General features: G+C 58.6%; 1 protein-coding gene across 4 annotated transcripts in view; it reads left to right on the top strand.

Moving 5' to 3' along the window:
• ITPR1 (inositol 1,4,5-trisphosphate receptor type 1) overlaps positions 1-13704 on the top strand; it is a 181795-nt gene that overhangs the window by 127709 nt on the left and 40382 nt on the right. For 3 of the 4 annotated variants that reach the window (XM_081159979.1, XM_081159977.1, XM_081159978.1), the window contains one exon: positions 243-433. The exons of the other annotated variant lie outside the window; for it this stretch is intronic. In XM_081159979.1, the coding sequence (XP_081016105.1) occupies positions 243-433 (191 nt within the window). The remainder of the gene's footprint in view (positions 1-242; positions 434-13704) is intronic. 4 annotated transcript variants of the gene reach the window in all.

Here is a 13704-nt window from a genome sequence, read left to right as displayed (position 1 = left end):
AGCACTGTTTTTCCGTCTTACCTGCCTGCATTCAAATACCATCTCCGCAACTTACAAGTGGGTGTCCTCGGACCAGGGACTTCCTCCCTGTGCTGAGTCAGTACCTGGTTATTAGAACTGCTAAGAACGAAAAGAGACAAAACCTTTGAAATGTTGAGTGCGTGAAGCGTTGGTACAGAGCGACGTGTGACCACTGCCCGCCGCTGACTGTGGCTAATACGAACGATGCTCCGTCTTCCCAGGGGGAGGCTCCGGGTCCGGCTCCGTGAGCAGGGGTGAGATGAGCCTGGCTGAGGTGCAGTGCCACCTGGACAAGGAGGGCGCCTCCAACCTGGTCATCGACCTCATCATGAACGCGTCCAGCGACCGAGTGTTCCACGAGAGCATCCTCCTGGCCATCGCCCTCCTGGAAGGAGGCAACACCACCATACAGGTAGGGAGGCGGCGTGGCAGAGACGCGGCACGGCCGGGCCGGGGGCGTCTGCGCCCGCGAGGCGCCGAGACTCTCGCGTGGGCAACGGCTCGTTCTTAGAGCACGGCGTTCCCTTGTCCTGAAAAGTGAACTGTTGATACCTTGCGGCGGTCGTTCAGTCAGAATTCAGACTTGGCTCTAAAGCATGAGTTACGTTTACAAATGGATGAAATGCTGAGAATGTGCAAAGAGCATCGGCCCGGGACCCGGGCATGGCCGGTGCTCAGGGAGCGCCCGGGTAAAGCAGAGGCGGGGTGGTTTTATCCGCGATCGTAGAAGGTCCCCGCGAAGGTGACCCGGAGGAGCTCGGACGGCGCACGCTGCGTGGGTTTCCTTTCTGTACCTGTCGGCACGGCGGCTACTCCGCCTGTGCGTTCCTCTGCCCTCCACCTGAGACGCTCGCGAAAAGCAAACCGCCCGCTTTGGACAAATAGGAAAAAGCCGGGCTGGTTCGTCGGAGACGAGGGGATGGTCTTGTGTTCGCCGGGCACGGTACATATTTAAAAAATAGTAAAAACTGGAATTCTTAGTAGAAGTCCTTAAAGGAGCAGTTTTGGTGAATTTTAATAACGTAGAGATGAGATCATTTTTATATAAAAGTGATAATTAAAATTATTCCCGTAAGTGTCTTCCTGCCCCCCCTCGAGCCTCTCCTGCCTTCGCTGGCTCTGGAGAAGCGCTCGCTTGGCTGCGTGTGCCCACAGACACGCTGTGCCCACAGACACACGCTGTGCCCCCAGCCTTACTGAGGTCGCCTGTGTACCACGCAGCTCACCCTTAGTGTATGTGTGAGTGGACATGATATTCTCGGTCCTGAGTTTAAATTCGGTGAGCAGAGCGGCCGAGGGGTGGGAGGGACGGGAGGTGGCCTGGGGTTTGTATGTGGGGCAGGGCAGCCCTCCGGGGGCCTCGGGCTGTAAGGTAAGGACTGAAAGTCCGTGTAGGGCAGGTCCGTGGAGGAAAGCAGGCTCCAGAAGGAGAGGTCAGTTGTTAAATAGTTGACAACAATTCAGAGGCGGACTAGTGAGAGAGAGAGAGCCTGGCCTCCGGCCAGATCCACGAGGGCATCAGCCGTCGCTTGGGTGTTTGCGGAGGGGCACAGGGAGCCTTTGGGCGCAGGCGGCAGTCTGCATCTTGGTCGGTACGTGCCTGTTTCAGACTCGGGGAGACGTGTGGTTAACCCTGGTGTGCTTTACTGCACCCACATTATACCTCAATGGAAAAAAATGGGGGCGCAGAAGAGCCCGGAACCCAGTGGGGTCGGGGTGAGGGGCAGGATCTCCTGGTGAAGGCCCCAGCGCTCCCTGCTCGAGGCCGGGCCTGGGCCACCGGTGGGCAGGAAGGGCGGGGGGATGGCGCCCGGTCGGATGCCCGGGGCGGGGACGAGGCGGCCCGAGGGCCCTGTGGGCGCTCGAGGCCTCGAGCCCGACGAGCCTCCGCGTGAAGACGCCGCGGGTTAACCAGGAAGCGCGGAGAGGGCGGCGGGGGCGGGCTGGCGAGGCGCCGCGGTTCTCACCGTGTACCCTGCTGCTGACGGCAGGCTCGCAGAAGCTGTTTTTCCTTCCAGTTCTTTATCTTGTAAAGTAATTATGAATATTAGTTTCATGTTTTCACACATTTATTACTCATATGCTCAGGCTCCAGATGAAATGCCACGGCGGAGCTCCAGCCTCCGGGGGGGAGCTGCCTCCTCTCCAGGGAGCCGCGCGCTCATCAGTGGGTGGGCCCGGCTGGGGGGCCTGTGCACCCTGCCCGGAGGGGGACACGGGGCTGAGGGCCTCTCTCCCTCCCCGTCCCCCCCGCCCTTCTCCCCGTCTCCCCCCTTCTGTGATCTGGGGGGGGTTGGAGGGGAGAAGCTGACCCTAACCCGTCACTTCGTTAGAGACCTGTGGTTCCAGGAAAATGTATTTCAGCCTCGAGCTGACTGAGATCCCCTTGGCTCCGAATGTGTCTTTCTCTGGAGAAAATGACGTCGAGCTTGGCTTGTCCAAGGCCAGTTGAGGACAGACTCCCTGAGCCCCAGGGGGGTGATTCAAAGCTGCGTCTCGCTTGTCTTGCTTTAGAGAAGCCGGTTCACGGTAGTCAATGACCAACTGGGAAGGCAGTGAGAGTCAGGCTGAGGCTGCGTGTGGCCATCAGTGATCACAGACAGGCTGTAACCCACCCCCGGTGGACAGGTGCCGGTTGCGTCTCACCCGCATCACTTCCTGTTCCCGTGACAGGCGACGTCGCAGGAAGGGAACTTGGTTTGTGGTCAGGTGGGCCTCCCAGCTTCCATGTTTCACAGGGGCAGGTGGCAGGAAGGGCCGTCCCTGGGGAGCTTCAGGGGTGCTCAGTGCTGGACCCCATGCTGTCTGTTGCGAACAGGGCAGCTCTCGGGGGGGCATTCACAGCAGCTTTGAATCAGGACTTTTTTTTTTTTTTTTTTACAAATATTGGATATTTTCACATGAATTCTTAGAACCCAGTATCATTTGCTGGCTGGTTCCATTTACGAAGTCTTCCGTAGTTTGTGAAAATCATTATTGAAAATATGGTGATTGGACAAAGGATGGTACATCCATTCAGTGGAATACTACTCAGCAGTGAAAAGGAGTGAACTCTTGATAAATGCCATAATTTGGGGGCGTCTCAGAGGCCTCATGCAGAGTGAGAGAAGCCAGTGTCAAAGGCTGCACGCTGTGTGGTCCTGTTTTTATGTCATTCTCAGAACAACAAGGCTGCAGGCAGAGCACAGGTTAGCATTTGCCAGAGTGGAGGTGGGGCGAGGGTTTGACGCGAAAGAAGTAGCGCACACAATGGTTTTGGATGATGACACTGCAGTGTCCTGCTTTTAGCCACACAAGTCTATACCTGTGTGAACATTTATAGAATTGTACACCAAAAAAGTCCATTTTACTGCATGATCGTTTGAAAAATTAAAGTAAAAACCACAGTGATGATGATGGTAACTAACATTCATTAAGTGGTTCCCATGGGCCAGGAACTACGTGGAAGGTGCTGCTCACAGTCTTCCCATCTCACCCCCACGACCTCCCTGCGAGGCCAGTGCCGTGGCTGCTCCCTTCCGCAGACAACGAAGCTGAAACACACGATCATTAAGGAACTTGCCCCAAAGCATACAAGTGACACGTAGCAGAGCCAGGGTTTGAACCGAGGCAGCTGGCTCCGCGGGCTCCTCGATGTAGTGACTTCATTCGTCAGGGTGATGGTAAGGGTCTGAGGAAAGCAACTTTCTCGTCGCACAGCAACTCTGTTAGCTCCAGAGACACAGGCGGGGGCGGGTCAGGGACGGGATCCTGGCCCCAGAGCTCAGTAGACGAGACATTTCCCTGAGCTCTGTCTAGGGCAGCCTTTCACTCGAGCTGTCTCACTGGGTCTCCCAGTTACGTGAAGTGTGTACTCCCATCATAGAGCCGAGGAAGCAGAGCTCAGTGAGGGCGATAAGCCCGGGCTCCGCATCGCATCCCTCTTGTCCCCTCCTCCACGCTCCACTGTAGCTATTGCAGAGGAACTGACCACCTCAAAACGCAACGGCTTAGAGCACTGGCTCTTCTGATACCTGCCACATTTCTGTGGGCGTGGGCTCAGCCGAGCGGTTCTTCTGCTCCGTGTGATCTTGGCTGGGGCTGCCGTCATCGGGGGCTTGACTGAGCCCGAACAGCCAAGGTGGCCATTTGCGTGGCTTCGGCTCTCGGCGCTAGCTCTCAGACGAGAGCTGAGCTGGGTGGTCACCTTGGTTCTCCGTGTGGCCTCTCCCTGTGGTTTGGGCTTCCTAGAGCGTGGTGGCTGGAATCCGAGAAGCAGGGAGTGGAAGCTACCAGTCCTTTTAAGTCCTGGGCTTGCAGTTCTTAGCACGATCCTTCTGCCACACTCTGTTGGTCAAAGCCAGTCCTGAGGCCAGCGCAGCTCCGGAGGGAGGGGAGGAAAGCTGCCCCTTGTTGCGAGGAGGGGATCCTGGGGCCACCTTTGGAGACTGGCTCCCCCACACCCCCATTAGAATTGACTGAGCACCTACCGTGGTTCAGTCAAGCCCCAAGTCGGGTGCTACAGACGCGGGAAAGGGAGACATTTATCTCCGCAGAGGAGGCATGGTCCTCCCTGGAAGTCCAGCCCCATCTTGGCAGAAGCGTCGGCTCAAGTCCCTCCCCTTTTGGATGGTGTGTGAAAATTCAGCCCTGTCCCAAGGGCGAGGTCACCAGGGTCATTGCTCTTTAGTTCTGAACCTCACTGCCCAGACCTCGGAGGGTGCAGTTGGTGGGAATCCAAAGCTAAGACGTACGGCCTTGCTGGATACCTTCTCCTGAAACCTTGTCACCTGTGGTCACACCATCACCTGAAGCCCAGAAATGCCTAGATGCCGAATTGAGGATACTTCCCAGCCTGGCATAGTGGACTCCTGGGGACAGTGTCCCCAAATCTTCCAGCATCTTCTGTCCCCACCCTGGCTTCTCTGAGGGTGGTAACATGAGGATGGATGTTGCCTCCAAAATTCCTCCTACCTGGGGTCCCTCAGAGCAGCTCAGACTCCATGGCGAACCCTCTGCTTCTGGAACCAAGGGAGACGATGGTCCCACCACCCTCGGGCTCCCCCGGAATGGGTGACATGGGATCAAGCCTCTCTTTAAGGGCCACCCCTGCTGTGTTTCTCCCCACTCCTGTGCCATCCCCTTCCTGCCAGACCCCAGAGGATATCTTCCCTTTCTGCTCGATGTTTTGCAGCAAGTGGGAAGCTATGAAATAAGCATTTGCTTCTGCATTAATTTCTGGCACACACGGGGCTCGGCAAGCCTTGCGGCGCTAGCATATCCGTCCCGAGCCCTTGCCAGCTTCTGTGTTCCTTCCTCCTGAGACGCTCCCCCGACACCTGCAGGAAGGTCCCCGTTTCCCCTTCCCTGCGAGGGGCTGGAGCTGTCCCTGCCTGGGAACAGGAGGAGTCGGGTGTACGTTTGAACACGTTTAGTGTTTGGGCGTCTTTAACAAATGCAGATGTTTGGGGAGGTATGTGCTGAGATGACCACAGAGAACCTCCCAGCGAATTCAGGGGACTAGACACAAACTGGTTTTGGACTGACTGCTTCTAGCGGCAGGAGTGCAGAGCATGTTCCGTGTCAGATGGCTGCCCACGGCCTTTCCCGCGCCAAGTCTGGCCTCCAGACACACCCGGCGGGGGCCGCCTTCTCTGCACGTACGCAGCCCGGCTTGGCACAGGTGCGCAGCGCCGTCAGGAAACTGGCCCGCGGCTCGGCCCGAGAGCAGTCCCTGTCCGCGGCCCTGCCCTCCCCGCATGCTCCGTCTATAGGTTGGCTGAGAGCTCAGCCCAAGGGCCGGCGTCAGACGTGACATCTCCCGCCCCTTAGAGAAGTCACCCCAGCGGGGGAGGGGAGCGCCCTGGCTCGCCCGCCTGTGACCCGGTGGGCGGAAAGGCCGCTCGGCTTCCCTTTTCTGGAAGCGAGGGCCAGCTGTGGGGAAGATCAGCCTCTGACAGGCAGTCACCCCCAGGACGAGGGGGAGGAAAGGCTGGTGTGTGAGGAGTTACGTAAAAGGGTGGTGTTCTTGGCAGGCCTGTCTGCAATGAGTCAGTCCTGCGTGGTGTTTTCTGACCTCGGGTCTTCTCCGTGTGGGAACGAGTGTAGCCAGTGGTGGAGTCAGAACGGCCTGGGGGGGTTGGGAGCCGCTGGCAGGAACATGAGAGGGAGGCAGGTGGCCCGGCCCCAGCAGGGGCCCCTGGGACTGTGCCCTTCAGCCGAGGCCTGAGGGGTCCCAGCGGCTAGCTGCAGCTGAGAGGTGGTGGCGGAGGGTCAGGCCCTCAGCGGGGAGAGCCAGGAGGGGCGCTGTTTCCCTGGGTAGGAACGTGGCCTCCAAAGTGGAAACACCTGCCTTGGATCCCAGCTCCGCCCCGCCAGCTGGGTGACCTTGGGCTTCCTCGGGACAGCGTGCAACTCGGTCTTGTCCTTTGTGAAAAGAGGGTTAGGAAATGAGTCCCTCCCTCGTGCGGTTGTCCAGGGTGTGAAACAGTAACGTGGGCAAAGCGCACCCCCACTCAGGCAGTCTTTGACCACCCAGCCTGGCTCCTGCCTGAGGTGCCCCCCTCGCGGGTCCTGCGATGTAGACACAGTGGCTCACAGCCCCGCCTCGTGCAGCGTCAGGGTCGCAGAAAGACTTTAAAGTGGGGTGGTTACTTTTATTAATAAAAGTTTTATTATTTAAGAAAGGGCTTCATTCACCCTGGCCAGTGTGGCTCAGTGGTTAGAGCATCGGCCCCCAGACCGAAGGGTCACGGTTCGATTCCATTCGAGGGCATGTACCTCGGTTCTAGGTTTGATCCCCGGCCTGGTCGGGGTGCATATAGGTGGCAACGAGTCGATGTGTGTCTCACATCGATGTTTCTCTCTCCCTCTCTCTACCCCTCCCTTCTACTCTCTCTAAAAATCAATGGAAAAAAATACCCTCCAGTGCGGGTTAACAACACTAACAAAGAAATTACTGCAAGGACATCAGTGTGTTCACTGTGGTTCCTCCTCAGGTGGGTTCCGAGAGGCAGGGTCCAGCTGAGGTGGCCGAGGGGCCCGTGGGACCCGGGCCAGGCGGGGAGGGCTGGAGAGCTGGTCCTTCCTGCCTGAGCAGCAGGCCCACCGGCCAGGCAGAGCACGTGCTGTGCCCAGGTCCCCGTGGGAGGAGCGTGGCTGGTCCAGGGCAGGTCTTGGGAGAATGTTCATCTCCTTCCTTCCTGCAGACCCACGAGCAGGAATTAGTCGCCAAGAGCAGATTCTTCAAAGGGACTCTCGGGTTTCCACGGTCTCCCAGCTCCCTAAAGAGCTGGAAACACAGAGAAGCCGTGAGCAGAGCCTGCGGCGGAGCCTGCGGCTCGTTTTGCCCTGAGGCCTCCACGAGTCCGGGCCGTGCTCCTGTTGCTGCTCCGCGGGCCCAGCGCGAGGCCTGGGTCTGCCTCGCTTTCCCGATGGCTCCGGGTGTGGAGAGCCTCCTGCGGCCTCCCGGCCCACGGGGCTTCTCCTCGCCGGGGAGCGGCGGTCGGTCGGGGCTCAGCTCGCTCCGGCTGGCCTTTCCCATCGGCCACCGCCTGCTTTTGAAGCTGAAGTGCCATTGGAACAGCCACGCCGAGGCCTTCGGGTCCTCTTGGGCTACGAGGGCAGAGTAGTAGCCGCGGCAAAGACCGAATAGCTCCCCGAAGCCTAAAATTTTATTTACTGTCTGGCCCTTTGCAGAACTTCTTTGCCAGCCCCTGTTTGCTGGATCTTTGCTCCCAGGTGTTAAGCTGCTTAAGGAAGGGAACCAGGACTTTCCCCGCCGTCCTGTGTTCCCCACCCCCTGGGTTAGCAATGACAGGTCCAGGTGAACGTCCCCAGGGGACTAGCACCCTGGGGCCACTTACTCAGCTAACGAATGGGAACTCGGAGAAAGGGGGGGCTCTGCCTTTTCTTTCCTTCCTGGGTAGGTCCTGCCATGACCTTCCTGCTGAGAGGGGCACAGGATCTGAGAGGTCAGGTTACTTGCTCGGGGCCACGGAGCTAGCCGGTAGTGGGGTCGTGGCGTCAGGTTTGTTTCCTGCCCCAGCCTGAGCTCTTGGCTGGTCCACAGAGCTGCCTGCCTCCCGTACGAGAAGCCCCCACCAAGGCCCCTGGCACCAACACGCTCCCCCCTCCAGGGCCTGGCTTCTGGCTGTCGGGCAAATCAGAGTCCGTGCCTGTGCTCTTGGGTGTGCTGGCTGCTGGCTGCCCAGCGGAGGGCGCTCTGCCTTCGGGACGCGGCTGAGGCAGCTGGTGCGCTGGTCTTTGCTTTGGTTATGATATCGGCCTGTGAGCGACAGGAGGAAATCGTGAAAGACGACTCCTCACCTGCCTGCCGCCTCACCTCCGGCCACTCCCGGTTCCCAGGCTGGACGGACGGACAGGGAGACTCTACAGCGTCCTCTCCGTGGGACGGGGCGGCTTGTTGAATTAGGGCTCTCAGGAAAATGCGACGACGTTCCTGACGGTTGCGTTTCTTCCTCTGTCTAAAGAAGCAGGTGCCCTTGGACACGATGCCAGGCGCTCAGGTCTCAGCTTTTGCCCATTTTCCACCAAGGAGCTCAAGGTGCCAGATCCTCCCCACATTCAAGTCTTTAGCCAAAGAACCTGATGTTTTGGGGAAGGCAGAGAGAGGGACTTGTTACCCTTATAAAGGGCGCTTTCTAGGGCAGGCACGGTGCTGGGTGCTAGGCTGCGCTGTCTGGACGAGGTGGGATAGCCCGGTTACAGATGAGGAACCCGAGGCTCGGGAGCCAGGGGTCCGCGCCGAAGTCCCCAGTTAGCAGAGCTGAGACTGGAACCCGGATCTGCCTGCCTCAGAAATCTCGGGGCTGTGTGCCAGGCTGTCAGCCTGGCAGTTCACAGGCCACGTCGCGGAGCTGTGCGTGCCCATCGCCCCCACGCTGTGCCCGCTGACAGCGTCTCTCTCGCCATTTGACCCAGGAAGCAAGAGCTCGCTGCTTGGGGACCCCGTGAATCTTAAAAGCGGACGTATGAGCCACACAGTGGACGCAAAGGCAGTTTTACGTGACAATGAGTTTTCCTTTAGTTTACGCTGGGGTCCCTTTATGAGTGGTGTTCTCGGGTCGGGGGTGAACTTGTCCCTTAAGGAGCTGAGTTCCGCGTCTCCGAGTTTTCTGGAGGTCACGATGCAAACTCCTGTGCCGTTTCCAACGAGCGGTGCGCGTGTGAGTTGTGCGCCTGCCTTGTATTTACAAGAGGAAGTATCCCGTTTAATTTTATTTTCACACCCGAAGCCCGGGCGTTGAGAACATGGTGTTTTAACACCCCCTCGGTTGTCAGCTGTGGAGCGGAGGTTGTACACTGTCACAGACAGCTTTCAGGGTAGATTTCCACACTCGTTACCTGGCAGCATGGCAGCCAGGGGTCACGATGATGCAATGGCTCCGCCGGGTCCCCACGGTCCTGCTGGAGAGGCAGACGGCACAGCTCCTGGGCCTCAGCTGGGAGATGCTGATGCGAGAGGCGGCCGACTCACCTGAGACGGGGCTCTGTGGGGACTGGGGTCCTGCCTGGATCTACGCATCCCTGTGTTGTTGACCGTCCACCTGGTGAGAAAGGAGGTCCCACAGTGGGGATGACAGTCACAGCGTCTCTCGCCGGGATCCCCTCCGAGCAGGGGCTGTGGTGTCACCCCTGTGACGCACTGAAACCACTGCGGTAGCCGGGAATGCTGGGTGGGGCTGCAGGTCCTCTCGGGCCAGCCCAGCACGGCCCTCGGGGCCTGTGGGACGAACCCCGTCCCTTGAAGACGTTTGCGCTCAAAACCCTTACATCATGGGCTTGAAAGTCCTCCCAGTCGAAGCCACACATTCTGAAATGAAAAAATTAAAAAAGGACCTTACTGAGACCAAGGGCATCGGGTTCTCCGGCACCTGTAACATTTCTGGAGGGATGCGGGAGAGGGACAGTTCCCATGGCAACAGTTTCTCAGAGACTGTTGTGGCATCAGTGTGTCAGACAAGATAACAGGGGCCCGGGTGCAGCAGCAGAGCCCATAAGCTCGCTCTCCTCCGAACCTTCCGGGGAAGATGCCCCCACGAGGGTCTGTGCAGAGGCCCCTGGGGTCGGGGTCGAGCCGGGCCGTGTCTGCCTTTCCCTCTGCACGGCGTCCGGGGGGCGTCCTGCCTCCAAGGAGGCCTCGGCAACCCACTGGGCTCTCACTTGTTAAAATAGGGAAAAGAACCAGTGAGGCCGGGAGGTGTTTGGAAACCGTCCGTTAGCTTTGCACATATGCTTTAAGAGCTCGGACTTCCCTTAGAAAACCCAAGAAGCCACTTTATGAATGGTTCTTGCTCTTGGGGGTTAATATTAATCCTGGCACCATCGGGGAATGTTCCAAACAAGCCACAGGATTCCCTGAGCTTCTGTTTGACAGCGAGAGAGGAGGTGCTTTTTACACCTGAGGACTTGACCCTGAGGGTTCCCAACTTGGGCCGTCACCCCAAATACTGGGCGCCCTTCGCTCAGAAACCTAGCCTGCTGTTTAAAGATGATCCCCAAAAGATTAGAGTCCACTGCCAGCCAGCCGGGGAAAACGCCGCAGAGAAAAACAAGGTCATGCGGCATTTTTTGGGGTAAGCACAGGAATCAACAAAGAGCTGTTACATAACTTCTATTTATATCCCCCGTGCTCGGTGTCTGCAGGCAGACAGGAGTCGCCGAGGAGGGATTTAATGAGCTCGCTGGCGTTGCTCACCTTCCTGAGCTGGTAGGAACCAGCCTGTTCTCAAACACGTCAGCAAGGGATCTGGCTGTGGGTGGGCGGCCGGGGTAGGTGGACGGGCTGGTTGCCATGGTGCCTTCCCGAGATCTCGCTCCCCCTTCCCTGACTCCTTCCCTCCCCCTCTCTCAGCTCCTCTCCTTCCTTTTTGAATCTGTGGTTGTCCTTGTTTCTCTCACCTACTCATGATCCTCGGACCTGTCACCGGAAGCTGGACTCCTTCCTTCCCCGCAGACAGCCCCCCGTGGGGCTCCCACACGCCGGAAGGCTGTGGGTGGAGGTGCATCTCCCCAGCCTCCCCTTCCAGCCCCTCCGTCACGGGGACCTTCCTAGAAGTCCTTAATCTCACCTGGGAAACGCTGACTCCTCACTGTTGCATTGCCCCACACCCGGTGGATCCCACCGCCGGTGGGGCCGACAGGGGCTGCGCCCCAAAAAAGCGCTGCTGTGTCCCCCTGCATCCCCCTGGTGCCTGTGCCAGGGCGGGGGGCCTGTCCAGCCCCTGCTGCCCTGGGGCCCCACGCCGGCGAGAGAAGGTGTGTGTCCCACAGCCGGAGTTCCCGGAGCTCGGGCGGCGCCTGTCACCTGAAGGCTGTGCGTGGAAATTACTCAGCCTGGACTGTTTTTTTTAAGGACGTGGCTGCTCCGTCCAGTTCCCAGTAGGGAACCGGAACTGCTGTTCTGAGAATCGCCCGTGGCGCCCTGGGAGGGCCACCTGCGCCCTGGCTGGGCTGCTGGGCCCAGCCCTCGAGCATAGGTTTTTAAAGACGTGAGCTGGGAGGCGACAGTGACATGTTCTTAGAAAAGTAAAAGTCATTCGTGTGAGGACAGGCTTTAAAAAAAGAACAAAAATCCCAGAACCCACCCTGCCTTGCCCAGAATTGTGCAATTCTTAGCAGGAGCCTGTTCGGACCGTCGAGGGCTCACTGACTTCCCCTTAGTAACGGTTAGGCGTCTGCATGAGATATCCCCGGATTCCAGACGAGGCCGTAATTTCTTTTCCTCTGAGTAACCAGAGGGACTTTCCCTCTGGAGTGTTTCCAGGGAGTCGGCCTCAAGGTGGAAACACTGTTCTCACTAGAAACTGCCAGCTCGCGCGGTGCCCTGGGGGCGCCGAGGGCACCCGCACACCAGCTCGAGCCCCGCCTCCGAGACCCTGGTCCCTGGGCACAGCCGTGTGGACGCTTCAGCCACGAGCCGCCTCTTCAGAGAGACACCCACGCCCACGTTTCCCACGGCCCTCCGTGTTCCCGCGTGGGCGTGTCCGGGGCTCTCGAGGTTTCCACCCGTCTCTCATGTCTGGGTTTACACTTTCATCGGACGGGCTGTGACTGGACAGTCGGTCGGGCTGAGCAGAGGCCTGAGGGTGGCTGGGGCCTCCACCCGTCGCTGGGCTGGACTGTTAGCTGTTTGTTAGCGGTGTCCTTGCCCCCTGCCGGCCAGGGCGTATTTATTTTTCTTTGGATTTTATGGTTGAGTGGATTGGCCACAGCTCGGTTTGTTTGGTTTGGTTTGGTTTTTCCACTAAGGCATTTTATTTGCACGTATGTATTACATCCCTAGAAAAAGAACCCCAGGACTCTCCCTCCTGAGTGTGTTTGGCTTCTTGAGGGTCCGTGAAGCCCCCGAGAGTGTCCGTACGGTGAAACCTCGCCGACAGACGGCAGCAGGTGCTTCTGTCCTTTGTCTAGATCTTCAGTTCGTGCATCGGACCTGGGGCAGTCACGCCACACTTGTTCCACCCGCCTGTGAGGGTCACCACAGTTTCCCCAGCCCAGGGTGGGGATGCTTCCCTTGGGGAGGGTGACCAAAGTCTCAAAGTTGTCCTGGTGGCGCCCCAGCCTGCTCCCCCCCGAGATCCCCGCCCCTGCTGGGCTGCACCCTGGACACAGCCCCTCTGCTCCGGCAGCCAGGACGGGTGCCGGCCGGCGGGCTCAGGGGGCCTGGGCTGCAGCGCTCCAGCTCTCCGGGCACGAAGCAGAGCTTTTTCGTCTCTCCCGTTTCATCGCGATATCATCTACATACAATACTATCCCTAGATTTTAAGTGCACAGTTTGATCTGATTGGACGAATGTTTGTACCGGTCCAGTTTGTTTTCTCTGGCCGCCCTAGCGCAGGACTTGCCCACTGGCGTGTGGGAGCCGTTGGAGGGGAAGAGACAGAACCAGGGAGCCCAGGGAGGGGCGGGTCCCGTGTTGTGTTGGAAACAGCCGGAAGTGCGGAGGGACAGAGAGGGAGCGGAGACCGGGAGGTGCTCTGTGGGCGGGTGGCACAGGTGTTCGCCAGCGGAGCGCGCGGGCTGGTGGCCAGGAGGTCGGAGGGCGGAAGCTGTTCGGTGGCCGATGGAACCGTGGTGGCTGCGGAGTCCTGCCCCGGGGGAGGGGGAGGACCTGGGAGAGTTAGGGGGCTTCCGGAAGCCGGTGGGATCTCAGTGTCTCCTGGGATTGCAAGCCGAGGGCTGCCTTCTGCGGGGAAGGGCCTTCCTTCCGAACGGGAGGGACACGAAATCGGCAGAGAGATCCAACCAGGAGAAGCCAGTGTCTTGTTTGGAGCTTTGCCTTGTTCTCCTGGAAATGGCCGTGTTGTATTTTTATGTAAATAACTCACAACAGTGCGGTGTCTGCAAAGGGGTGAAAAACAAACGGTCGTAAATGGAGTTGAGGCGCCATATTGCGTTTTTATATCAACAGCTCTGCCGTTGCTCGCAGCGGGTCCAAAAACAAACGTGTATCCCAGAGACGAACTACCTGTTGAGGCCCGAGCATCTTTGCCTAAACACACTCACCTGTCCTTCAAGGCCTGACTGGAAAATCACCTCTTCCGTGAGGACTTTGGGCTCACGCCAGCCCAGCACCATCCTTGCCAGCACTGAACTCCTAGAATTGTCTGTGTAGCTCCTGGGGCGTTTTTACTTACACCTTTTAGTCTTACTGTGGACATGTCATGCTCACCTGGTACG

Source organism: Miniopterus schreibersii (assembly GCF_964146895.1).
Source record: "Miniopterus schreibersii genome assembly, chromosome: 15".
Classification (NCBI taxonomy): domain Eukaryota; kingdom Metazoa; phylum Chordata; class Mammalia; order Chiroptera; family Miniopteridae; genus Miniopterus; species Miniopterus schreibersii.
The sequence above is the reverse complement of the archived record's forward strand: the minus strand, read 5'-3'. Positions and strand labels throughout refer to the sequence as shown.